Source organism: Pecten maximus, chromosome 14, assembly GCF_902652985.1.
Source record: "Pecten maximus chromosome 14, xPecMax1.1, whole genome shotgun sequence".
Taxonomy (NCBI): domain Eukaryota; kingdom Metazoa; phylum Mollusca; class Bivalvia; order Pectinida; family Pectinidae; genus Pecten; species Pecten maximus.
In genome coordinates this window covers 1195481-1223153 of record NC_047028.1, presented here as the reverse complement: position 1 = coordinate 1223153, position 27673 = coordinate 1195481, and the positions used below count along the sequence as shown (strand labels likewise).

The following is a 27673-nucleotide window of genomic DNA, read 5'->3' as shown; positions in this document are numbered from 1 at the left end:
AAATGCAACATAGAATGTAAATCTATTACCATATACAGTGTGTATACAACAATATATTATACATTAATCAACCGACACCACCCCGGTATGGTGCCTCTTCAGAATTATAAAGCACACTCCGACGAAATTTCATCTGAATATATTTATTTAAACATTTTAACAAATTATATAGTAATAATCATCCAAGACTCGCACGTTATCTAAATTCACATGGAATCGTATGATTTTGCAGGTCTCTAATACCCTTCTTTTGAGATAATATTCCACATTTTTGACTTTGAGGATTGGACAAAATTGAGCATACACATCCCTGCATTATCATTATTTAAAATAAATCATTTTTCATTAAGATTTTGTTGATAAAGAGTATAACAGAAATAACTTGATACTAACAAAGTTAAAAAGGACAATAAAAAGCTCTAAATCGATATACTGAGGTCGAAGTATGATCAAATGAAGAATCGCATGTGAACAATAAAAATGTACAGGGAGGATATGACCATGTGATCCGGAAGGGTTAGCGTCCTCTGCTTCATCGACGACACACGCCATACAAATCTGGGTCAAATCGACGATACTCGCCATACAAATCTATAATGTAGGTCAAATCGACAACACCCGCCATACAAATCTAAGTCATATCGACGACACCCGCCATACAAATCTAGGTCAAATCGACGACAGCCGCCATACAAATCTAGGTCATATCGACGACACTCGCCATACAAATCTAGGTCAAATCGACGACACCCGCCATACAAATCAAGTTAAAATCGACGACACTCGCCATACAAATCTAGGTCATATCGACGACACCCGCCATACAAATCTAGGTCATATCGACGACACCCGCCATACAAATCTAGGTCAAATCGACGACACCCGCCATACAAATCTAGGTCAAATCGACGACACCCGCCTTACAAATCTAGGTCAAATCGACGACACCCGCCATACAAATCCATGTCAAATTGACGACTCCCACCAAACAAATCTAGATCACACATCCCAGTTACGTCCCATGGTCTTCCTCTAACCCTAACCTGCCCTTTCAACACACTCGTAAATCTTTGTCAAGAATTTAATTCACTTTTCGTTTGAATACTCGTTATGTTAGAGTGTTTCCTAGAAATTTGAAATCCATGAAATGCTGAAAATATCGTAACGTAGGATGACAAATTACCATTCTAAACAATATAAAATATAAAAAGTACTGTTGAGGTTTGTGTCACTTTTATGGTCCATAAAAAAATCTAACCTGGTCTACCGGCAGTTTTATAAAAATCAACACTACACACAATAGTGTAAACACGTCTATCACTCTACTATAGATACACCAAGACATAAAACAGAAAAAAAACAACATTAGTGACATCACCTTGTACACATGAAAATCACAACCACCACTGTGTATATCACAATAACAATAGAACACGTCCTCTCAACAATTATATTATGCAAAAGGGCTTCAACCATATAACATGTACCCCATAGACAAATCAACATGACTTTGTGTTTTATAATCTAAGACCACTTAACATCATAAATCATAACTCTGGTAAAATATACAGAATAAAACGAGAGAAATAGGAACAATGTACACACGAAAACACGGACCAGGTGTATCGGAAGGATTATATACACTTACACGGACCAGGTGTATCGGAGGATACACTTACACGAAAACACGGACCAGGTGTATCGGAAGAATATACACTTACACAAAAAACACGGACCAGGTGTATCGCAAGGAAAACGTCGTTTTAACAACAAGTAATGGTAACATGAGGACAAACAGATAATGGGTAACACGAGGACAAACACATAATGGGTAACACGAGGACAAACAAATAATGGGTAACACGAGGACAAACAAATAATTGGTAACACGAGGACAAACAGATAATGGTAACACGAGGACAAACAAATAATGGGTAACACGAGGACAAACAAGTAATGGGTAACACGAGGACAAACAAATAATGGTAACACGAGGACAAACAAATAATGGTAACACGAGGACAAACAGATAATGGTAACACGAGGATAAACAAATAATGGTAACACGAGGACAAACAAATAATGGGTAACACGGGGACAAACAGATAATGGGTAACACGAGGACAAACAAATAATGGGTAACACCAGGACAAACAGATAATGGGTAACACGAGGACAAACAAATAATGGGTAACACGAGGACAAACAAATAATGGGTAATTCGAGGATAAACAAATAATCAATTCGAAGAGCCTGGTCAGGTGTTTTATAAAATAACACAAGGGATACAGAGTGAACAAAGCAATGTTTAGGTGACTTATCAAACTGAGAAATCATATAAAATGTGTACGGACTAAGAAAATACAATTTGGTCAAAACAATGAAACGTAAAATCAAAGCTATGAGGTTAATGTTCACGTGTTTATTACGTTACAAGTACTCTTTGTGACAAGATTGACTACATACCCGTAACGTCAGGGATAAGCTGAGGCACTGGTCATAGAATAACGGAATGTGATATTATCCGGGATATAACTGGTCAAAGAATAAAGGAATCTGATATTAACCGGGATATCACTAATAATAGAATAAGGAAAGTGCTATTAACCGGATATCACTGATCATAGAATAAGGAAAGTGATATTAACCGGATATCACTGATCATAGAATATGGGAAGTGATATTAACCGGGATATCACTGGTCATAGAATAAGAAAAGTGATATTAACCGGAATATCACTGGTCATAGAATAAGGAAAGTGATATTAACCGGGATATCACTGACCATAGAATAAGGAAAGTGTTATTAACTGGATATCACTGATCGTAGAATAAGGAAAGTGATATTAACCGGATATCACTGATCATAGAATAAGGAAAGTGATATTAACCGGATATCACTGGTCATAGAATAAGAAAAGTGATATTAACCGGGATATCACTGATCATAGAATAAGGAAAGTGATATTAACCGGGATATCACTGACCATAGAATAAGGAAAGTGTTATTAACTGGATATCACTGATCGTAGAATAAGGAAAGTGATATTAACCGGATATCACTGATCATAGAATAAGGAAAGTGATATTAACCGGATATCACTGGTCATAGAATAAGGAAAGTGATATTAAGCGGATATCACTGGTCATAGAATAAGGAAAGTGATATTAAGCGGATATCACTGGTCATAGCATAAGGAAAGTGATATTAACCGGGATATCACTGGTCATAGAATAAGGAAAGTGATATTAAGCAGGATACCAAAGAGTCCCTGATGTATCCCGAATAACCCAGAGTCATGGACGAGTAACTTGCATATCACAATGGACAAAAATACTCTATATACTAAAAATAGAGCAGAATAAAGAATGCAATACTGGTCGAACAGAAACTATGTAAGCACCGTAAGTCAGGTTGAACTGGACAGCTTCTGCTCTAGTATGTATGACGTCAGCTACAGGATAATTATAATAACAAAATTATTATTATATATATGTATATATAAAATATGTTATTGACTTACTCAACATTTGTATATATTATTTGTCATGAACACTACTAAAACATTTAACAATATTTTACACCACGATATAATTTCTATAACATATAATGTATACATTTATAAGTAGTATATATATATATATATATTCATCATGACATCAGACTCTAACAGTAATTGCGTTTATCAATAAAACGTGACTAGATATCCGTAGCTATATCAGCCACGCTTCACAGTGTCGGCAGTAACAGTATCAACACATCAATCACGTGGTACAAAAATCATGTATGTCTCCAGTGACTAAAGGTTTACAATATAAACATTGATAATATTCAACATAATCAAGTTTTATCTCATTGACAATTAAAACGTTAGTGCCTATTTACTTTAACAACAGTTAAGGCCGATTAGGAATTCCATCAACATTCCATCTGCTTTCTGCACTTTTGGCCGCAAGTGTTATTCGAGAGTTCTAAAAAAATGCACATGCAGTGACAGATACAGTGTATGCCTATAAGCAAAAATAAAACTCTATCGATATTGTCAAACATTTATATACACATTAAAAGTAATGGGATCTACCATAGCCATGTGAAAAAAATAGCGAAGGTAGTGACTCAAAAATTGACTAAATGAATAAAAAAAGATACATTTCATTGTTTCGTTTTCACGGTCATACTCGTAAATAAGGACAGATTGGCGATTTTCCCGCCAACTCATTTTTATTGTACCAATAATAATTTAGCTATCGATTTTCAATGTACTAAAAAAATAACATTTCTCGCGTCTGTCTTCAGCCGTCCATCTGTCTCTATCGTCCTCCCCTGTATAATGTGTCTGTCTTCAGTCGTCCATCTGTCTATCGTCCTCCGCTGTATATTATGTCTGCCCTGAGTCGTCCATCTGTCTGCCGTCCTCCCCTGCAGAATGTGTCCGTCCTCAGTCGTCTATCTGTCTGCCGTCCTCCCCTGTATAATGTGTCCGTCCTCAGTGGTCCATCTGTCTATCGTCCTCCCCAGTATAATGTGTCTGTCTTCAGTCGTCCATCTGTCTATCGTCCTCCGCTGTATATTATGTCTGCCCTGAGTCGTCCATCTGTCTGCCGTCCTCCCTTGCAGAATGTGTCCGTCCTCAGTCGTCCATCTGTCTGCCGTATATTATGACTGTCCTCAGTGGTCCATCTGTCTGCCGTCCTCCCCTGTATGTGTCTGTTCTAGTCGTCCATCTATCTGCCTTCCTCCCCTGTATATTATGTCTGTCCTCAGTCGTCCATCTGTCTGCCGTCCTCCCCTGTACAATGTCTATCTTCAGTCGTCCATCTGTCTGCCGTCCTCCCCTGTGAATTGTGTCCGTCCGCAGTCGTCCATCTGTCTGCCTTCCTCCTCTGTAGGATGTGTCTATCCTTAGTCGGCCATCTGTCTGCCGTCCTACCCTGTAGAATGTGTCTGTCCTCAGTCGTCCACCTGTCTGCCTTCCTCCTCTGTAGAATGTGTCTATCCTTAGTCGGCCATCTGTCTGCCGTCCTCCCCTGTATATTGTCTGTCCTCAGTCGTCCATCTGCCTGCCTTCCTCCTCTGTCGCAGTAACATCTATCATGGGGATATTGCCGTTAAGTGAGGGTTTTCGTGACTCCCACACCTTTAGAAGTATGGGATGGCAGATGAGAAGGAGGGCGCCCATCAGTAGGAATGTACCGTTCATGTAGTTTATAGGGTGATAGGACAGGGTCACATCTCGGATAACACCTAAAACACAAAAACACATTCATAACTACAATGCGCATGCGTAACAACCTAAATGTAGGATTTATAAACCATAGACTTGAACACTCTTTAGAGAAACATTGAATATTAATGAATAAGAGATGAACCATATGTGGCCATGTACCAAGGGAGATAACTAGAAATACGTTTCATCATTTTAATCATTGAGTGAAAATTATCACAAAAAGTTGTACCTTCTATAGGTTGCCCGACAGCTGCCCCCGCCCCCTGGAACAGTAGAACGGTTGACAGGGCCTTGGGTAACGTCTCTAATCCCACCAAGTCTATCAGCACCACGGCATTGATAGCGACGTACGCCCCTCCGAATAATCCGTACAGGAACACGTGGGTCCCCATCCACCAGAACGAGGTGGCGAAGTCGAACAGAATGATGTTGATCCCACACAAGGCACAGACTAATGACATAATTTTATACCTCTTCATCAGGCCAAGGTCACCAACCAAACCTATCAAAAGTCGACCGACAAAGTCCCCTATTCCAGAAAAAGACACTAGCCACGTTTTCTCAAATTTGGACATACCACGTGATACAGCATCTGGTGGCATGAATATAACAAAACTGAAATAACCGTAAAAAGTTACAAACATAACGACTGTATATATGATCACAACTGGCATTTTGAAAACTGTCCAATAAAACACCTTCGGGAAAACTAATTTCCTTGCCGGTTTTTTGTCTCTCCCCGTATCCGTATCATTTTGATCTGGGTTAACATTTTCCGCCATCACCATGACACCAAGGCTCTCTACAGAGCCCATCATCTGACTTCCGGCGGAAGACAGGTACGCGAACCGGTTGGCCTTCTTGCTAACGTCAAGTTTCATGTCCAAGGTGATGTCATTAGTACTAAGAGACATTCTCGGTTTCTTCAATGTGTCTGGTAGTGTGTTTAGCATGTGGTGAGATTGAGAAAAATCCGTGTTTTCTTTCAGAAATCTTTTTCGAGGAGATTCGTCTGACTTAGTCGTCAACATCGCCTCGTTTTCGGTCTCAGTAGTTTGCCTTGTCTTGTGTACTAATGCAATGGGTCTGTATAGCGACCCAAAGAATGCAACATTTAAGTAGAATCCACCTTGAAAGAGAAATGTTCCATGTAGTCCGTAATTATCCAATAGTATCTGTAGTATAGGAGGGATGGCGAAATGGCCGACACTGGCTCCTGTTAGGGCCAAGGCCGTGGCCAATGATCGACGCTTCTCGAAGTACAGCCCTACAATGACTAGACCATTCCCGAACAGACAGGCATTGGCGAAACCTAAAATAGAACAAAAGGTTTAGTATCACACATGACACGTTATATGATTCCTGTATTTTCAAAATCAGGAAATAAGGTTTCAAACTATGTCTTTTCCCTAAAAGAAAGTCCCAGGATATCAGATGATTAAAATAACCTTTTTAAATTAAGCTCATCAGTAGACAGTAGCGACAACATGTTTACATACAAATGTAAACAGGAAGTGACAGATTGACTAGTGTTGTTTGTAGATATAAAAAGTAAAACTCATACGAGGTGGACTATCCTAACAAACTATAAATAGCACAAGACAGACTCGCAATCATTCTCGTTTATATTTAGTGTATTGATATTATAGTGACCCGTATACTCCAACGTGGTCAAGATTGTTTGGTTTGGTTTGTTTTTGTTTAACGTCCTATTAACAGCAAGGGTCATTTAAGGACGTGCCAAGTTTTGGAGGTGGAGGAAAGCCGGAGTACCCGGAGAAAAACCACCGGCTTACGGTCAGTACCTGGCAACTGCCCCACGTAGGTTTCGAACTCGCAACCCAGAGGTGGAGGGCTAGTGATAAAGTGTCGGGACACCTTAACCACTCGGCCACCGCGGCCCTCTGGTCAAGAGAATACAAATGTTATAGTCACCTTTTACCCATCCACTGTACATTTATTGTATATTGTACAATAGTTTGAATATTTGTCATGTTTATATCATTTTAAACTTTTACTCACCAACTGTTATGCCAAGCACACATATGATGTATTCTATACTGATCATGAAATAACACAGTGCCAAGCCCACTCCTCCCACGATCCCGCCAACCATCACCACCATCCGCTGGGAGAAATGTTGTCCAAACGCCAGGCAAAAAGGAGCTGATGACAATAGATATATAAATGTTAAACAAAGCAATATATGTACACAACGTACTCTAGTGTACGTACAAACGATGTGTAATATTTTTTGTATATTCTCCTTGTGTCTGAACATAGCTTTTAATAGTAGTTGAATTACTGTTTTTACATTTTTTTACAAAAAAAAAAAAAAAAAAAAAAATAATGCTATAGAATATTGAAAAGACAATATCCTCTACCACCTCTACCTAGAGTAGTTATGTTACCTGACGTGGTAAAGACTACCTAGAGTAGTTATGTTACCTGACGTGGTAAAGACTACCTAGAGTAGTTATGTTACCTGACGTGGTAAAGACTACCTAGAGTAGTTATTTTACCTGACGTGGTAAAGACTACCTAGAGTAGTTATGTTAACTGACGTGGTAAAGACTACCTAGAGTAGTTATGTTACCTGACGTGGTAAAGACTACCTAGAGTAGTTATGTTACCTGACGTGGTAAAGACTACCTAGAGTAGTTATGTTACCTGACGTGGTAAAGACTACCTGGAGTAGTTATGTTACCTGACGTGGTAAAGACTACCTAGAGTAGTTATGTTACCTGACGTGGTAAAGACTACCTAGTTTAGTTATGTTACCTGACGTGGTAAAGACTACCTAGAGTAGTTATGTTACCTGACGTGGTAAAGACTACCTAGAGTAGTTATGTTACCTGACGTGGTAAAGACTACCTAGAGTAGTTATGTTACCTGACGTGGTAAAGACTACCTAGAGTAGTTATGTTACCTGACGTGGTAAAGACTACCTAGAGTAGTTATGTTACCTGACGTGGTAAAGTCTACCTAGAGTAGTTATGTTACCTGACGTGGTAAAGACTACCTAGAGTAGTTATGTTACCTGACGTGGTAAAGACTACCTAGAGTAGTTATGTTACCTGACGTGGTAAAGACTACCTAGAGTAGTTATGTTACCTGACGTGGTAAAGACTACCCAGAGTAGTTATGTATACCTGACGTGGTAAAGACTACCTAGAGTAGTTATGTTACCTGACGTGGTAAAGACTACCTAGAGTAGTTATGTTACCTGACGTGGTAAAGACTACCTAGAGTAGTTATGTTACCTGACGTGGTAAAGACTTTGTCCTCTACCTAGAGTAGTTATGTATACCTGACGTGGTAAAGACTACCTAGAGTAGTTATGTTACCTGACGTAGTAAAGACTACCTGGAGTAGTTATGTTACCTGACGTAGTAAAGACAACCTAGAGTAGTTATGTTACCTGACGTGGTAAAGACTACCTAGAGTAGTTATGTTACCTGACGTGGTAAAGACTACCTAGAGTAGTTATGTTACCTGACGTGGTAAAGACTACCTAGTGTAGTTATGTTACCTGACGTGGTAAAGACTACCTAGAGTAGTTATGTTACCTGACGTGGTAAAGACTACCTAGAGTAGTTATGTTACCTGACGTGGTAAAGACTACCTAGAGTAGTTATGTTACCTGACGTGGTAAAGACTACCTAGAGTAGTTATGCTACCTGACGTGGTAAAGACTACCTCGAGTAGTTATGCTACCTGACGTGGTAAAGACTACCTAGATTAGTTATGTTACCTGACGTGGTAAAGACTACCTAGAGTAGTTATGTTACCTGACGCGGTAAAGACTACCTAGAGTAGTTATGTTACCTGACGTGGTAAAGACTACCTAGAGTAGTTATGTTACCTGACGTGGTAAAGACTACCTAGAGTAGTTATGTTACCTGACGTGGTAAAGACTACCTAGAGTAGTTATGTTACCTGGCGTGGTAAAGACTACCTAGAGTAGTTATGATACCTGACGTGGTAAAGACTACCTAGAGTAGTTATGTTACCTGACGTGGTAAAGACTACCTAGAGTAGTTATGCTACCTGACGTTGTAAAGACTACCTAGAGTAGTTATGTTACCTGACGTGGTAAAGACTACGTCATCTACCTAGAGTCGTTATGTTACCTGACGTGGTAAAGACTACCTAGAGTAGTTATGCTACCTGACGTGGTAAAGACTACCTCGAGTAGTTATGCTACCTGACGTGGTAAAGACTACCTAGATTAGTTATGTTACCTGACGTGGTAAAGACTACCTAGAGTAGTTATGTTACCTGACGTGGTAAAGACTACCTAGAGTAGTTATGTTACCTGACGTGGTAAAGACTACCTAGAGTAGTTATGTTACCTGACGTGGTAAAGACTACCTAGAGTCGTTATGTTACCTGACGTGGTAAAGACTACGTCATCTACCTAGAGTCGTTATGTTACCTGACGTGGTAAAGACTACCTAGAGTAGTTATGCTACCTGACGTGGTAAAGACTACCTCGAGTAGTTATGCTACCTGACGTGGTAAAGACTACCTAGATTAGTTATGTTACCTGACGTGGTAAAGACTACCTAGAGTAGTTATGTTACCTGACGTGGTAAAGACTACCTAGAGTAGTTATGTTACCTGACGTGGTAAAGACTACCTAGAGTAGTTATGTTACCTGACGTGGTAAAGACTACCTAGAGTAGTTATGTTACCTGACGTGGTAAAGACTACCTAGAGTAGTTATGTTACCTGACGTGGTAAAGACTACCTAGAGTAGAAATGTTACCTGACGTGGCAAAGACTACCTGGAGTAGTTATGTTACCTGACGTGGCAAAGACTACCTGGAGTAGTTATGTTACCTGACGTGGTAAAGACTACCTGGAGTAGTTATGTTACCTGACGTGGCAAAGACTACCTGAAGTAGTTATGTTACCTGACGTGGTAAAGACTACCTAGAGTAGTTATGTTACCTGACGTGGTAAAGACTACCTAGAGTAGTTATGTTACCTGACGTGGTAAAGACTACCTAGAGTAGTTATGTTACTTGACGCGGTAAAGACTACCTAGAGTAGTTATGTTACCTGACGTGGTAAAGACTACCTAGAGTAGTTATGTTACCTGGCGTAGTAAAGACTGCCTAGAGTAGTTATGTTACCTGACGTGGTAAAGACTACGTCATCTACCTAGAGTCGTTATGTTACCTGACGTGGTAAAGACTACCTAGAGTAGTTATGTTACCTGACGTGGTAAAGACTACCTAGAGTAGCTATGTTACCTGACGTGGTAAAGACTACCTAGAGTAGTTACGTTACCTGACGTGGTAAAGACTACCTAGAGTAGTTATGTTACCTGACGTGGTAAAGACTACCTAGAGTAGTTATGTTACCTGACGTGGTAGAGACTACCTAGAGTAGTTATGTTACCTGGCGTGGTAAAGACTACCTAGAGTAGTTATGTTACCTGACGTGGTAAAGACTACCTAGAGTAGTTATGTTACCTGACGTGGTGAGGACTACCTAGAGTAGTTATGTTACCTGACGTGGTAAAGACTACCTAGAGTAGTTATGTTACCTGACGTGGTATAGACTACCTAGAGTAGTTATGTTACCTGACGTGGTAAAGACTACCTCCTCTACCTAGAGTAGTTATGTTACCTGACGTGGTAAAGACTACCTAGAGTAGTTATGTTACCTGACGTGGTAAAGACTACCTAGAGTAGTTATGTTACCTGACGTGGTAAAGACTACCTAGAGTAGTTATGTTACCTGACGTGGTAAAGACTACCCAGAGTAGTTATGTTACCTGACGTGGTAAAGACTACCTAGAGTAGTTATGTTACCTGACGTGGTGAGGACTACCTAGAGTAGTTATGTTACCTGACGTGGTAAAGACTATGTCCTCTACCTAGAGTAGTTATGTTACCTGACGTGGTAAGGACTACCTAGAGTAGTTATGTTACCTGACGTGTACCTAGAGTAGTTATGTTACCTGACGTGGTAAAGACTACCTACAGTAGTTATGTTACCTGACGTGGTAAAGACTACCTAGAGTAGTTATGTTACCTGACGTGGTAAAGACTACCTAGAGTAGTTATGTTACCTGACGTGGTAAAGACTACCTAGAGTAGTTATGTTACCTGACGTGGTAAAGACTACCTAGAGTAGTTATGTTACCTGTAATGGTGAAGACTACAAAGTTTAGTTATGTTACCTGACGTGGTAAAGACTACCTATAGTAGTTATGTTACCTTACGTGGTAAAGACTACCTAGAGTAGTTATGTTACCTGACGTGGTAAAGACTACCTAGAGTAGTTATGCTACCTGACGTGGTAAAGACTACCTAGAGTAGTTATGTTACCTGACGTGGTAAAGACTACCTAGAGTAGTTATGTTACCTGACGTGGTAAAGACTACCTAGAGTAGTTATGTTACCTGACGTGGTAAAGACTACCTAGAGTAGTTTTGTTATCTGACGTGGTAAAGACTACCTAGAGTAGCTATGTTACCTGACGTGGTAAAGACCACCTAGTGTAGATATGTTACCTGACGTGGTAAAGACTACCTAGAGTAGTTATGTTACCTGACGTGGTAAAGACTACCTAGTGTAGTTATGTTACCTGACGTGGTAAAGACTACCTAGAGTAGTTATGTTACCTGACGTGGTAAAGACTACCTAGAGTAGTTATGTTACCTGACGTGGTAAAGACTACCTAGAGTAGTTATGTTACCTGTAATGGTGAAGACTACAAAGTTTAGTTATGTTACCTGACGTGGTAAAGACTACCTATAGTAGTTATGTTACCTTACGTGGTAAAGACTACCTAGAGTAGTTATGTTACCTGACGTGGTAAAGACTACCTAGAGTAGTTATGCTACCTGACGTGGTAAAGACTACCTAGAGTAGTTATGTTACCTGACGTGGTAAAGACTACCTAGAGTAGTTATGTTACCTGACGTGGTAAAGACTACCTAGAGTAGTTATGTTACCTGACGTGGTAAAGACTACCTAGAGTAGTTATGTTACCTGACGTGGTAAAGACTATGTCCTCTACCTAGAGTAGTTATGTTACCTGACGTGGTAAAGACTACCTAGAGTAGTTATGTTACCTGACGTGGTAAAGACTACCTAGAGTAGTTATGTTACCTGACGTGGTAAAGACTACCTAGAGTAGTTATGTTACCTGACGTGGTAAAGACTACCTAGAGTACTTATGTTACCTGACGTGGTAAAGACTACCTAGAGTAGTTATGTTACCTGACGTGGTAAAGACCACCTAGTGTAGATATGTTACCTGACGTGGTAAAGACTACCTAGAGTAGTTATGTTACCTGACGTGGTAAAGACTACCTAGAGTAGTTATGTTACCTGACGTGGTAAAGACTACCTAGAGTAGTTATGTTACCTGACGTGGTAAAGACTACCTAGAGTAGTTATGTTACCTGGCGTGGTAAAGACTACCTAGTGTAGTTATGTTACCTGACGTGGTAAAGACTACCTAGAGTAGTTATGTTACCTGACCTGTTAAAGACTACTTAGAGTAGTTATGTTACCTGACGTGGTAAAGACTACCTAGAGTAGTTATGTTACCTGACGTGTACCTAGAGTAGTTATGTGACCTGACGTGGTAAAGACTACCTAGAGTAGTTATGTTACCTGACGTGGTAAAGACTACCTAGAGTAGTTATGTTACCTGACGTGGTAAAGACTACCTAGAGTAGTTATGTTACCTGCCGTGGTAAAGACCACCTAGTGTAGATATGTTACCTGACGCGGTAAAGACTACCTAGAGTAGTTATGTTACCTGACGTGGTAAAGACTACCTAGAGTAGTTTTGTTATCTGACGTGGTAAAGACTACCTAGAGTAGCTATGTTACCTGACGTGGTAAAGACCACCTAGTGTAGATATGTTACCTGACGTGGTAAAGACTACCTAGAGTAGTTATGTTACCTGACGTGGTAAAGACTACCTAGAGTAGTTATGTTACCTGACGTGGTAAAGACTACCTAGTGTAGTTATGTTACCTGACGTGGTAAAGACTACCTAGAGTAGTTATGCTACCTGACGTGGTTAAGACCACCTAGTGTAGATATGTTACCTGACGTGGTAAAGACTACCTAGAGTAGTTATGTTACCTGACGTAGTAAAGACTACCTAGAGTAGTTATGTTACCTGACGTGGTAAAGGCTACCTAGAGTAGTTATGTTACCTTACGTGGTAAAGACTACCTAGAGTAGTTATGCTACCTGACGTGGTAAAGACTACCTAGAGTAGTTATGTTACCTGTAATGGTAAAGACTACCTAGAGTAGTTATGTTACCTGACGTGGTAAAGACTACCTAGAGTAGTTATGTTACCTGACGTGGTAAAGACTACCTAGAGTAGTTATGTTACCTGACGTAGTAAAGACTACCTAGAGTAGTTATGTTACCTGACGTGGTAAAGGCTACCTAGAGTAGTTATGTTACCTGACGTGGTGAAGACTACCTAGAGTACTTATGTTACCTGACGTGGTAAAGACTACCTAGAGTAGTTATGTTACCTGACGTAGTAAAGACTACCTAGAGTAGTTATGTTACCTGACGTGGTAAAGGCTACCTAGAGTAGTTATGTTACCTGACGTGGTGAAGACTACCTAGAGTAGTTATGTTACCTGACGTGGTAAAGACTACCTAGAGTAGTTATGTTACCTGACGTAGTAAAGACTACCTAGAGTAGTTATGTTACCTGACGTGGTAAAGGTTACCTAGAGTAGTTATGTTACCTGACGTGGTGAAGACTACCTAGAGTACTTATGTTACCTGACGTGGTGAAGACTACCTAGAGTAGTTATGTTGCCTGACGTGGTAAAGACTACCTAGAGTAGTTATGTTGCCTGACGTGGTAAAGACTACCTAGAGTAGTTATGTTGCCTGACGTGGTAAAGACTACCTAGAGTAGTTATGTTGCCTGACGTGGTAAAGACTACCTAGAGTAGTTATGTTACCTGACGTGGTAAAGACTACCTCCTCTACCTAGAGTAGTTATGTTACCTGACGTGGTAAAGACTACCTAGAGTAGTTATGTTACCTGACGTGGTAAAGACTACCTAGAGTAGTTATGTCACCTGACGTGGTAAAGACTACCTAGAGTAGTTATGTTACCTGACGTGGTAAAGACTACCTAGAGTAGTTATGTTGCCTGACGTGGTAAAGACTACCTAGAGTAGTTATGTTGCCTGACGTGGTAAAGACTACCTAGAGTAGTTATGTTACCTGACGTGGTAAAGACTACCTAGAGTAGTTATGTTGCCTGACGTGGTAAAGACTACCTAGAGTAGTTATGTTACCTGACGTGGTAAAGACTACCAAGAGTAGTTATGTTACCTGACGTGGTAAAGACTACCTAGAGTAGTTATGTTACCTGACGTGGAAAAGACTACCTAGAGTACACTACAGCTTACGTGGACTTTGCGGTTTCCACGCGTCCGTCACGGACGTGGACAGCGCGGACCCCACTCGCCCACCGGATATGGCATTCCGCGACGGTCCGTCATATATCGTGGACATCGGCTGACTGATACGGTATCCACTCGGCATCACGGTATGTGACGATCCGCGATTAGTGGTGGGCATAGTTCAACTCGAGACACCGTGTTCCACGACGATCCACGATACGTGGTGGACATGCATTTCATTTTAAAGCCCGTGGTCCATGTCGATCCGCGATATACAGTGGGTACAAGTTGTTTGCTGTTCATTTCTGATCTACACGAGTTATATCCCTTCGTCTTTCGGTAGCGGTAGTGGTATCGGTATCGTTTATCAGAATTATGCATGGTTTCATGTTGGCGGTGTAGATAAGCCTTTATCTATCTTGATTTCAAGTTTAATTTTTGAAAAAGTCCAATAAAAACCCCCTTCGGGAAAACTAATTCTTGCCGGGGTTTTTTTCTCTCCCCCCATCGTATCATTTGATCTGGGTTAACATTTTCGCCATCACCATGACACCAAGGCTCTCTACAGAGCCCATCATCTGACTTCCGGCGGAAGACAGGTACGCGAACCGGTTGGCCTTCTTGCTAACGTCAAGTTTCATGTCCAAGGTGATGTCATTAGTACTAAGAGACATTCTCGGTTTCTTCAATGTGTCTGGTAGTGTGTTTAGCATGTGGTGAGATTGAGAAAAATCCGTGTTTTCTTTCAGAAATCTTTTTCGAGGAGATTCGTCTGACTTAGTCGTCAACATCGCCTCGTTTTCGGTCTCAGTAGTTTGCCTTGTCTTGTGTCCTACTGCAATGGGTCTGTATAGCGACCCAAAGAATGCAACATTTAAGTAGAATCCACCTTGAAAGAGAAATGTTCCATGTAGTCCGTAATTATCCAATAGTATCTGTAGTATAGGAGGGATGGCGAAATGGCCGACACTGGCTCCTGTTAGGGCCAAGGCCGTGGCCAATGATCGACGCTTCTCGAAGTACAGCCCTACAATGACTAGACCATTCCCGAACAGACAGGCATTGGCGAAACCTAAAATAGAACAAAAGGTTTAGTATCACACATGACACGTTATATGATTCCTGTATTTTCAAAATCAGGAAATAAGGTTTCAAACTATGTCTTTTCCCTAAAAGAAAGTCCCAGGATATCAGATGATTAAAATAACCTTTTTAAATTAAGCTCATCAGTAGACAGTAGCGACAACATGTTTACATACAAATGTAAACAGGAAGTGACAGATTGACTAGTGTTGTTTGTAGATATAAAAAGTAAAACTCATACGAGGTGGACTATCCTAACAAACTATAAATAGCACAAGACAGATTCGCATTCATTCTCGTTTATATTTAGTGTATTGATATTATAGTGACCCGTATACTCCAACGTGGTCAAGATTGTTTGGTTTGGTTTGTTTTTGTTTAACGTCCTATTAACAGCAAGGGTCATTTAAGGACGTGCCAAGTTTTGGAGGTGGAGGAAAGCCGGAGTACCCGGAGAAAAACCACCGGCTTACGGTCAGTACCTGGCAACTGCCCCACGTAGGTTTCGAACTCGCAACCCAGAGGTGGAGGGCTAGTGATAAAGTGTCGGGACACCTTAACCACTCGGCCACCGCGGCCCTCTGGTCAAGAGAATACAAATGTTATAGTCACCTTTTACCCATCCACTGTACATTTATTGTATATTGTACAATAGTTTGAATATTTGTCATGTTTATATCATTTTAAACTTTTACTCACCAACTGTTATGCCAAGCACACATATGATGTATTCTATACTGATCATGAAATAACACAGTGCCAAGCCCACTCCTCCCACGATCCCGCCAACCATCACCACCATCCGCTGGGAGAAATGTTGTCCAAACGCCAGGCAAAAAGGAGCTGATGACAATAGATATATATAAATGTTAAACAAAGCAATATATGTACACAACGTACTCTAGTGTACGTACAAACGATGTGTAATATTTTTTGTATATTCTCCTTGTGTCTGAACATAGCTTTTAATAGTAGTTGAATTACTGTTTTTACATTTTTTTACAAAAAAAAAAAAAAAGATAAAAAAAAATGCTATAGAATATTGAAAAGACAATATCCTCTACCACCTCTACCTAGAGTAGTTATGTTACCTGACGTGGTAAAGACTACCTAGAGTAGTTATGTTACCTGACGTGGTAAAGACTACCTAGAGTAGTTATTTTACCTGACGTGGTAAAGACTACCTAGAGTAGTTATGTTACCTGACGTGGTAACGACTACCTAGAGTAGTTATGTTACCTGACGTGGTAAAGACTACCTAGAGTAGTTATGTTACCTGACGTGGTAAAGACGATGTCCTCTACCTAGAGTAGTTATGTTACCTGACGTGGTAAAGACTACCTAGAGTAGTTATGTTACCTGACGTGGTAAAGACTACCTAGAGTAGTTATGTTACCTGACGTGGTAAAGACTACCTAGAGTAGTTATGTTACCTGACGTGGTAAAGACTACCTAGAGTAGTTATTTTACCTGACGTGGTAAAGACTACCTAGAGTAGTTATGTTACCTGACGTGGTAAAGACTACCTAGAGTAGTTATGTTACCTGACGTGGTAAAGACTACCTAGAGTAGTTATGTTACCTGACGTGGTAAAGACTACCTAGAGTAGTTATGTTACCTGACGTGGTAAAGACTACCTAGAGTAGTTATGTTACCTGACGTGGTAAAGACTACCTACAGTAGTTATGTTACCTGACGTGGAAAAGACTACCTACAGTAGTTATGTTACCTGACGAGGTAAAGACTATGTCCTCTACCTAGAGTAGTTATGTTACCTGACGTGGTAAAGACTACCTAGAGTAGTTATGTTACCTGACGTGGTAAAGACTACCTAGATTAGTTATGTTACCTGACGTGGTAAAGACTACCTAGAGTAGTTATGTTACCTGACGTGGTAAAGACTACCTAGAGTAGTTGTGTTACCTGACGTGGTAAAGACTACCCAGAGTAGTTATGTTACCTGACGTGGTAAAGACTACCTAGAGTAGTTATGTTACCTGACGTGGTAAAGACTACCTAGATTAGTTATGTTACCTGACGTGGTAAAGACTACCTAGATTAGTTATGTTACCTGACGTGGTAAAGACTACCTAGAGTAGTGATGTTACCTGACGCGGTAAAGACTACCTAGAGTAGTTATGTTACCTGACGTGGTAAAGACTACCTAGAGTAGTTATGTTACCTGACGTGGTAAAGACTACCTAGAGTAGTTATGTTACCTGACGTGGTAAAGACTACCTAGAGTAGTTATGTTACCTGACGTGGTAAAGATTATGTCCTCTACCTAGAGTAGTTATGTTACCTGACGTAGTAAAGACTACCTAGAGTAGTTATGTTAGCTGACGTGGTAAAGACTACCTAGAGTAGTTATGTTAGCTGACGTGGTAAAGACTACCTAGAGTAGTTATGTTACCTGACGTGGTAAAGACTACCTAGAGTAGTTATGTTACCTGACGTGGTTAAGACTACCTATAGTAGTTATGTTACCTGACGTGGTAAAGACTACCTAGAGTAGTTATGTTACCTGACGTGGTAAAGACTACCTAGAGTAGTTATGTTACCTGACGTGGTAAAGACTACCTAGAGTAGTTATGTTACCTGACGTGGTAAAGACTACCCAGAGTAGTTATGTTACCTGACGTGGTAAAGACTACCTAGAGTAGTTATGTTACCTGACGTGGTAAAGTCTACCTAGAGAAGTTATGTTACCTGACGTGGTAAAGGCTACCTAGAGTAGTTATGTTACCTGACGTGGTAAAGACTACCTAGAGTAGTTATGTTACCTGACGTGGTAAAGACTACCCAGAGTAGTTATGTTACATGACGTGGTAAAGACTACCCAGAGTAGTTATGTTACCTGACGTGGTAAAGACTACCTAGAGTAGTTATGTTACCTGACGTGGTAAAGTCTACCTAGATTAGTTATGTTACCTGACGTGGTAAAGACTACCTAGATTAGTTATGTTACCTGACGTGGTAAAGACTACCTAGAGTAGTGATGTTACCTGACGCGGTAAAGACTACCTAGAGTAGTTATGTTACCTGACGTGGTAAAGACTACCTAGAGTAGTTATGTTACCTGACGTGGTAAAGACTACCTAGAGTAGTTATGTTACCTGACGTGGTAAAGACTACCTAGAGTAGTTATGTTACCTGACGTGGTAAAGACTACCTAGATTAGTTATGTTACCTGACGTGGTAAAGACTACCTAGAGTAGTTATGTTACCTGACGTGGTAAAGTCTACCTAGATTAGTTATGTTACCTGACGTGGTAAAGACTACCTAGATTAGTTATGTTACCTGACGTGGTAAAGACTACCTAGAGTAGTTATGTTACCTGACGAGGTAAAGACTACCTAGAGTAGTTATGTTACCTGACGTGGTAAAGACTACCTAGAGTAGTTATGTTACCTGACGTGGTAAAGATTATGTCCTCTACCTAGAGAGTTATGTTACCTGACGTGGTAAAGACTACCTAGAGTAGTTATGGTACCTGACGTGGTAAAGACTACCTAGAGTAGTTATGTTACCTGACGTGGTAAAGACTACCTAGTGTAGTTATGTTACCTGACGTGGTAAAGACTACCTAGAGTAGTTATGTTACCTGACGTGGTAAAGACTACGTCCTCTACCTAGAGTAGTTATGTTACCTGACGTGGTAAAGACTACCTAGAGCAGTTATGTTACCTGACGTGGTAAAGACTACCTAGAGTAGTTATGTTACCTGACGTGGTAAAGATTACGTCCTCTGCCTAGAGTAGTTATGTTACCTGACGTGGTAAAGACTACCTAGAGTAGTTATTTTACCTGACGTGGTAAAGACTACCGAAAGGAGTTATGTTACCTGACGTGGTAAAGACTACCTAGAGTAGTTATGTTACCTGACGTGGTAAAGACTACCTAGAGTAATTATGTTACCTGACGTGGTAAAGACTACCTAGAGTAGTTATGTTACCTGACGTGGTAAAGACTACCTAGAGTAGTTATGTTACCTGACGTTGTAAAGACTACCTAGAGTAGTTATGTTACCTGACGTGGTAAAGACTACCAGAGGAGTTATGTTACCTGACGTGGTAAAGACTACCTAGAGTAGTTATGTTACCTGACGTGGTAAAGACTACCTAGAGTAGTTATGTTACCTGACGTGGTAAGACTACCTAGAGTAGTTATGTTACCTGACGTGGTAAAGACTACCCTAGAGTAGTTATGTTACCTGACGTGGTAAAGACTACCTAGAGTAGTTATGTTACCTGACGTGGTAAAGACTACCTAGAGTAGTTATGTTACCTGACGTGGTAAAGACTACCTAGAGTAGTTATGTTACCTGACGTGGTAAAGACTACCTATAGTAGTTATGTTACCTGACGTGGTAAAGACTACCTAGAGTAGTTATGTTACCTGACGTGGTAAAGACTACCTGGAGTAGTTATGTTACCTGACGTGGTAAAGACTACCTAGAGTAGTTATGTTACCTGACGTGGTAAAGACTACCTAGAGTAGTTATGTTACCTGACGTGGTAAAGACTACCTAGAGTAGTTATGTTACCTGACGTGGTAAAGACTACCTAGAGTAGTTATGTTACCTGACGTGGTAAAGACTTTGTCCTCTACCTAGAGTAGTTATGTTACCTGACGTGGTAAAGACTACCTAGAGTAAGTTATGTTACCTATGTGGTAAAGACTACCTAGAGTAGTTATGTTACCTGACGTGGTAAAGACTACCTAGAGTAGTTATGTTACCTGACGTGGTAAAGACTACCTAGAGTAGTTATGTTACCTGATGTGGTAAAGACTACCTAGAGTAGTTATGTTACCTGACGTGGTAAAGACTACCTAGAGTAGTTATGTTACCTGACGTGGTAAAGATCTACCTAGAGTAGTTATGTTACCTGACGTGGTAAAGACTACCTAGATTAGTTATGTTACCTGACGTGGTAAAGACTACCTAGAGTAGTTATGTTACCTGACGTGGTAAAGACTACCTAGAGTAGTTATGTTACCTGACGTGGTAAAGACTACCTAGAGTAGTTATGTTACCTGACGTGGTAAAGACTACCTAGAGTAGTTATGGTACCTGACGTGGTAAAGACTACCTAGAGTAGTTATGTTACCTGACGTGGTAAAGACTACCTAGATTAGTTATGTTACCTGACGTGGTAAAGACTACCTAGAGTAGTTATGTTACCTGACGTGGTAAAGTCTACCTAGATTAGTTATGTTACCTGACGTGGTAAAGACTACCTAGATTAGTTATGTTACCTGACGTGGTAAAGACTACCTAGAGTAGTGATGTTACCTGACGTGGTAAAGACTACCTAGAGTAGTTATGTTACCTGACGTGGTAAAGACTACCTAGAGTAGTTATGTTACCTGACGTGGTAAAGATTATGTCCTCTACCTAGAGAGTTATGTTACCTGACGTGGTAAAGACTACCTAGAGTAGTTATGGTACCTGACGTGGTAAAGACTACCTAGAGTAGTTATGTTACCTGACGTGGTAAAGACTACCTAGATTAGTTATGTTACCTGACGTGGTAAAGACTACCTAGAGTAGTTATGTTACCTGACGTGGTAAAGACTACCTATAGTAGTTATGTTACCTGACGTGGTAAAGACTACCTAGAGTAGTTATGTTACCTGACGTGGTAAAGACTACCTAGAGTAGTTATGTTACCTGACGTGGTAAAGACTACCTAGAGTAGTTATGGTACCTGACGTGGTAAAGACTACCTAGAGTAGTTATGTTACCTGACGTGGTAAAGACTACCTAGAGTAGTTATGTTACCTGACGTGGTAAAGACTACCTAGAGTAGTTATGTTACCTGACGTGGTAAAGACTACCTAGAGGAGTTATGTTACCTGACGTGGTAAAGACTACCTAGAGTAGTTATGTTACCTGACGTGGTAAAGACACCCTAGTGTAGATAGGTTACCTGACGTGGTAAAGTCTTCCTAGAGTAGTTATGTTACCTGACGTGGTAAAGACTACCTAGAGTAGTTATGTTACCTGACGTGGTAAAGACTACCTAGAGTAGTTATGTTACCTGACGTGGTAAAGACTACCTAGAGTAGTTATGTTATCTGACGTGGTAAAGACTACCTAGAGTAGTTATGTTACCTGACGTGGTAAAGACTACGTCCTCTACCTAGAGTAGTTATGTTACCTGACGTGGTAAAGACTACCTAGAGCAGTTATGTTACCTGACGTGGTAAAGACTACCTAGAGTAGTTATGTTACCTGACGTGGTAAAGATTACGTCCTCTGCCTAGAGTAGTTATGTTACCTGACGTGGTAAAGACTACCTAGAGTAGTTATTTTACCTGACGTGGTAAAGACTACCGAAAGGAGTTATGTTACCTGACGTGGTAAAGACTACCTAGAGTAGTTATGTTACCTGACGTGGTAAAGACTACCTAGAGTAATTATGTTACCTGACGTGGTAAAGACTACCTAGAGTAGTTATGTTACCTGACGTGGTAAAGACTACCTAGAGTAGTTATGTTACCTGACGTTGTAAAGACTACCTAGAGTAGTTATGTTACCTGACGTGGTAAAGACTACCCAGAGGAGTTATGTTACCTGACGTGGTAAAGACTACCTAGAGTAGTTATGTTACCTGACGTGGTAAAGACTACCTAGAGTAGTTATGTTACCTGACGTGGTAAGACTACCCAGAGTAGTTATGTTGCCTGACGTGGTAAAGACTACCCAGAGTAGTTATGTTACCTGACGTGGTAAAGACTACCCAGAGTAGTTATGTTACCTGACGTGGTAAAGACAACCTAGAGTAGTTATGTTACCTGACGTGGTAAAGACTACCTAGAGTAGTTATGTTACCTGACGTGGTAAAGACTACCTATAGTAGTTATGTTACCTGACGTGGTAAAGACTACCTAGAGTAGTTATGTTACCTGACGTGGTAAAGACTACCTGGAGTAGTTATGTTACCTGACGTGGTAAAGACTACCTAGAGTAGTTATGTTACCTGACGTGGTAAAGACTACCTAGAGTAGTTATGTTACCTGACGTGGTAAAGACTACATAGAGTAGTTATGTTACCTGACGTGGTAAAGACTACATAGAGTAGTTATGTTACCTGACGTGGTAAAGACTTTGTCCTCTACCTAGAGTAGTTATGTTACCTGACGTGGTAAAGACTACCTAGAGTAATTATGTTACCTAACGTGGTAAAGACTACCTAGAGTAGTTATGTTACCTAACGTGGTAAAGACTACCTAGAGTAGTTATGTTACCTGACGTGGTAAAGACTACCTAGAGTAGTTATGTTACCTGACGTGGTAAAGACTACCTAGAGTAGTTATGTTACCTGACGTGGTAAAGACTACCTGGAGTAGTTATGTTACCTGACGTGGTAAAGACTACCTAGTTTAGTTGTGTTACCTGACGTGGTAAAGACTACCTAGTTTAGTTGTGTTACCTGACGTGGTAAAGACTACCTAGAGTAGTTGTGTTTCCTGACGTGGTAAAGACTACCTAGAGTAGTTGTGTTACCTGACGTGGTAAAGACTACCTAGAGTAGTTGTGTTACCTGACGTGGTAAAGACTACCTAGTGTAGTTATGTTACCTGACGTGGTAAAGACTACCTAGTGTAGTTATGTTACCTGACGTGGTAAAGACTACCTAGAGTAGTTATGTTACCTGACGTGGTAAAGACTACCTAGAGTAGTTATGTTACCTGACGTGGTAAAGACTACCTAGAGTAGTTATGTTACCTGACGTGGTAAAGACTACCTAGAGTAGTTATGTTACCTGACGTGGTAAAGACTACCTAGAGTAGTTATGTTACCTGACGTGGTAAAGACTACCGAGATTAGTTATGTTACCTGACGTGGTAAAGACTACCTAGAGTAGTTATGTTACCTGACGTGGTAAAGACTACCTAGAGTAGTTATGTTACCTGACGTGGTAAAGACTACCTAGAGTAGTTATGTTACCTGACGTGGTAAAGACTACCTAGAGTAGTTATGTTACCTGACGTGGTAAAGACTACCTAGAGTAGTTATGTTACCTGACGTGGTAAAGACTACCTAGAGTAGTTATGTTACCTGACGTGGTAAAGACTACCTAGAGTAGTTATGTTACCTGACGTGGTAAAGACTACCTAGAGTAGTTATGTTACCTGACGTGGTAAAGACTACCTACTAGAGTAGTTATGTTACCTGACGTGGTAAAGACTACCTAGAGTAGTTATGTTACCTGACGTGGTAAAGACTACCTATAGTAGTTATGTTACCTGACGTGGTAAAGTCTACCTAGAGTAGTTATGTTGCCTGACGTGGTAAAGACTACCTAGAGTAGTTATGTTACCTGACGTGGTAAAGACTACCTATAGTAGTTATGTTACCTGACGTGGTAAAGACTACCTAGAGTAGTTATGTTACCTGACGTGGTAAAGACTACCTAGAGTAGTTATGTTACCTGACGTGGTAAAGACTACCTAGAGTAGTTATGTTACCTGACGTGGTAAAGACTACCTAGAGTAGTTGTGTTACCTGACGTGGTAAAGACTACCTAGAGTAGTTATGTTACCTGACGTGGTAAAGACTACCTAGAGTAGTTATGTTACCTGACGTGGTAAAGACTACCTAGAGTAGTTACGTTACCTGACGTGGTAAAGACTACCTAGTTTATTTATGTTACCTGTAATGGTGAAGACTATGCCCTCTACTCCCATCACTCCGGCTACCGTGGCGACGTTTGTGTCGAAGTACACCACCAGTTCCTGTAGAATGATTCCGAACGACTTGGCAATCCCTACCATTACAAACGTGCTGCCAAAAAACCCTGGAAGACAACAAGTAATGTATATTGAATGCATAATCACTTGAAAAATAAAACGCTATCTATCAAAGATGTTTATATTCTTGTCATTTCTACTCTAGACTTTACCCCTTACTATGACCCAAATTTCCCGTTTGATGAATAAAAAAATCCTCCCTGTTTAGAACTAGATTATCAAGCTGCGATATCATGGTGAGGAGACTTTTGAATATATTGCCTGTCGGTCGGCACAAAGGTTTGGTTTTGGTTGGTTTAGTACTGATTAAAGTCCTATCAACAGCTATGGTCATTTAAAGTGTACCCGGAACGAAAATAATATTCAAATATGTTATTCTATGTAAACACCAAAGAAGAATGTTGCAAACCGCATTAAAATCGGTTTGCCAAGAACCGAGATATCGCACTAGGAATTACGCGATTTGCACTTGTCGGACGCGATCGACTGCTGATTTGGAACTCTTCAATCTATGACGTCACAGGTTTAACGGAGTAGCCTTACTGTAATGGTGGCCAGCAGTATAGACGACAGTGTGAACAGTAGCAACACAAACATGTCTGAATACGATCTGGACATGAGTGTTGAGGTTGATGATTTTGACGAATATTGCCGACAAGAAGATGGAATACAACCATATTCGTTTGAGCCTTTAAGAAATTCAAATCTTAGTGAAATATACTCTGAAAATGACCGCTTGGGTAACACAGACTGATGTGTTCTACCAGGGACGGCCTACCCTGTGTGCTAGATGCTACGAACGTATGTGTAATGTATGTGTGTTTGTTTTGGGAGACTGTTGTATGTTTGTGCTCGTTTTCTTGTGGTAGCGCGGAACTGTTGCCTAATTCATAGTGCCAACTCACTGAAGCAAACTGCTGAATACATCCAGCAGGACACCCCACCCGGTCACATTATATTGAAACGGACTAAGCAGTCGTCCTACTCCCTAAAATGATGAGCGTTAAGCAGGAGCAGTATCTGTTTTGAGAATCTAACACGTTCTGGCCAGGGGACAGAGCCCAAAGATTTCCTTACAGGAGCGAACGCTTAACTAAATACCAAAAGACAGTGTCAAGGGAGACATAAGGAAAAAGAAGGTTGCTTAAAAAGAAGATAAAAGATAAGATCCCAAATTTAGTCGCCTTTTACTATCACCAATGGGGGCAGCAGCTACAGTTCTTTACTCCCTTCCTGCAGGGCAGCGGCATGAAGGGAGAAGGTAGACAAAGTCACACATTACAGTGTTGTGGTAGTTGTGGGTATAAACGTTGGATAGCTTGTACAGTAGATTAATGTAATTGGGTTCGCACAATCAACTTACACTATATAACCTAACAGTTTGAACTTTTTTTTCAACATATTTTCACAAATTTGTCAATAGGCAGATATTCACAAAACTTTGCAACATGGCAGAGGTTTAAAGTTCCTTTGTTTTCAAAATATTTTCATTATTTTACGATGCCCGAAATTAGAGAAATCAAAAGTTATGAAATGTTCGCATTGTCATTTTGACGTTACTTTGGTAAGCATACGAAGGAACATGGTGTAGCAGGAAATTTCAATTGTTGATATTTTTTTCCAAACTATACAACAGTAAATTACTTTCATATTATGGAGGATACAAATTTCCATTAGATCCATCCACGCATAAAGTCAGGGTAACCATAAGAAAAAAGGTGAAAATACTAATTCATGTAATGTATAGTTGTTTTTTTATTATTATTATTATTTCTTCCAGGATATACACCGGTAAACGGTTACTTTAATATTAAGGGATGCACATTTCCTTTATGATCTATCCACGAATGAAGTCAAGGTTACCGACAGAAAACAACGGCCAAAAATACAAATACATTGCACATGTAATTTATAGTAAAATTCGATAACACAATTATACCACACTTAAATAAAAACATATTGAAGTAAAACAACGCGATATCACAGTAAATATCTACTGAGTTATTCGCGAAAAAAATCCCTTTTCTTATATTTAACGAATACTTCACAAAAAAACCGTATTTGTTAGATTGCTCGGCCTTCTCGGACACAGATGAGGACTGATGTGTACACAACGTATAATAATATATGCAGATTCTGAAGATTTACAATATATTTTGAACTCAATTTGAACGGATTCGCCTATAACTTAGATAGATTGCTCTCGCGCTCCGTTCTACCGTTGGTTCATAATGTTTGGTTATGTCAATCATGTTTAGTTACTATGTCTTTATTTTAGTTTTTCTCTGTTCATGGTTTTCCCGTTAGATTGTAGAGCTGAAATCTGTTTACAGGAACCACTCCTGCTTTATCGTAACATGGACTCAACCCGTTTTTATTTTCCCGAATTATCTTACGGAATCTCTCAACGTTAGGCCCCTTTCATCACCTATCAGCTGTAGAAGGACGAACCAGTTATCTGATATAGTTGTATGTCCATGAGTCACTCTATCTATTACTTAATTCAGTTTAAAGATGTTTACATTTTAATAACGTCAGTTAGTTGTCCTCTGGTATACATTTCGTTTTTTTCGTTTATGTTGAATGTGTTTTACACTCGATCCATCGTGACGATTTTTATTTCCCAAAATGAGGCCCCATCACAGAGAAAAACGTTTTGTATATTTCGGCTGTATTTAACTATAATCTGACTACTGTATGGTAATATCCCTTATGTAACCTCAATTATCTAATCTTTTTCGTGTGTGTCCCAAAAAATAAACCGAACAATGTACATAACATGGCGAACAAATACCAAGGTAGTTCAAAAAAGTGAAGGGGAAATGAAGGACAGATCTTCAGTGAGTTTGACTCATTTTGGCTTCGCCTATGGATCCCTGAGAGTCAGTCGGGGCCAATATGTCTACACCATTAAACCATGCTGATAATTCAAACCGTGCTTAAATTATTCCCAATGGCAATCCGCAATTTTAGTAAACCACCTTACCCTTCCATCTATGAAGAGCATTTAATTTTACATGTACTTTTTAAGAAACGAAATGATATTTTTTCCGAAATGTCCGTCAGTTTTACTCTGTTATGTCCCATAGACATAAGTTTCACAATTTCCGTTGACTTTTGGCAGTCGAAAATGTAAACTGTTTACGGACGGACGACGGACGACTCACGGCAACACGTAA

The 27673-nt window shown here is 40.1% G+C and overlaps 1 protein-coding gene across 1 annotated transcript in view; it reads right to left on the bottom strand.

The window, feature by feature from the left end:
* Window positions 1-861: 861 nt before the first annotated feature.
* LOC117342585 (monocarboxylate transporter 12-B-like) overlaps window positions 862-27673 on the bottom strand; it is a 37837-nt gene continuing 11025 nt past the window's right edge. The window contains exons 3-8 of the mRNA XM_033904779.1: window positions 24398-24541; window positions 16433-16576; window positions 15182-15722; window positions 7251-7501; window positions 5458-6540; window positions 862-5245 (exon numbers count right to left, since the gene is read on the bottom strand). Coding sequence (XP_033760670.1) covers window positions 5046-5245; window positions 5458-6540; window positions 7251-7501; window positions 15182-15722; window positions 16433-16576; window positions 24398-24541 — 2363 coding nt within the window. The 3' untranslated portion in view covers window positions 862-5045. The remainder of the gene's footprint in view (window positions 5246-5457; window positions 6541-7250; window positions 7502-15181; window positions 15723-16432; window positions 16577-24397; window positions 24542-27673) is intronic.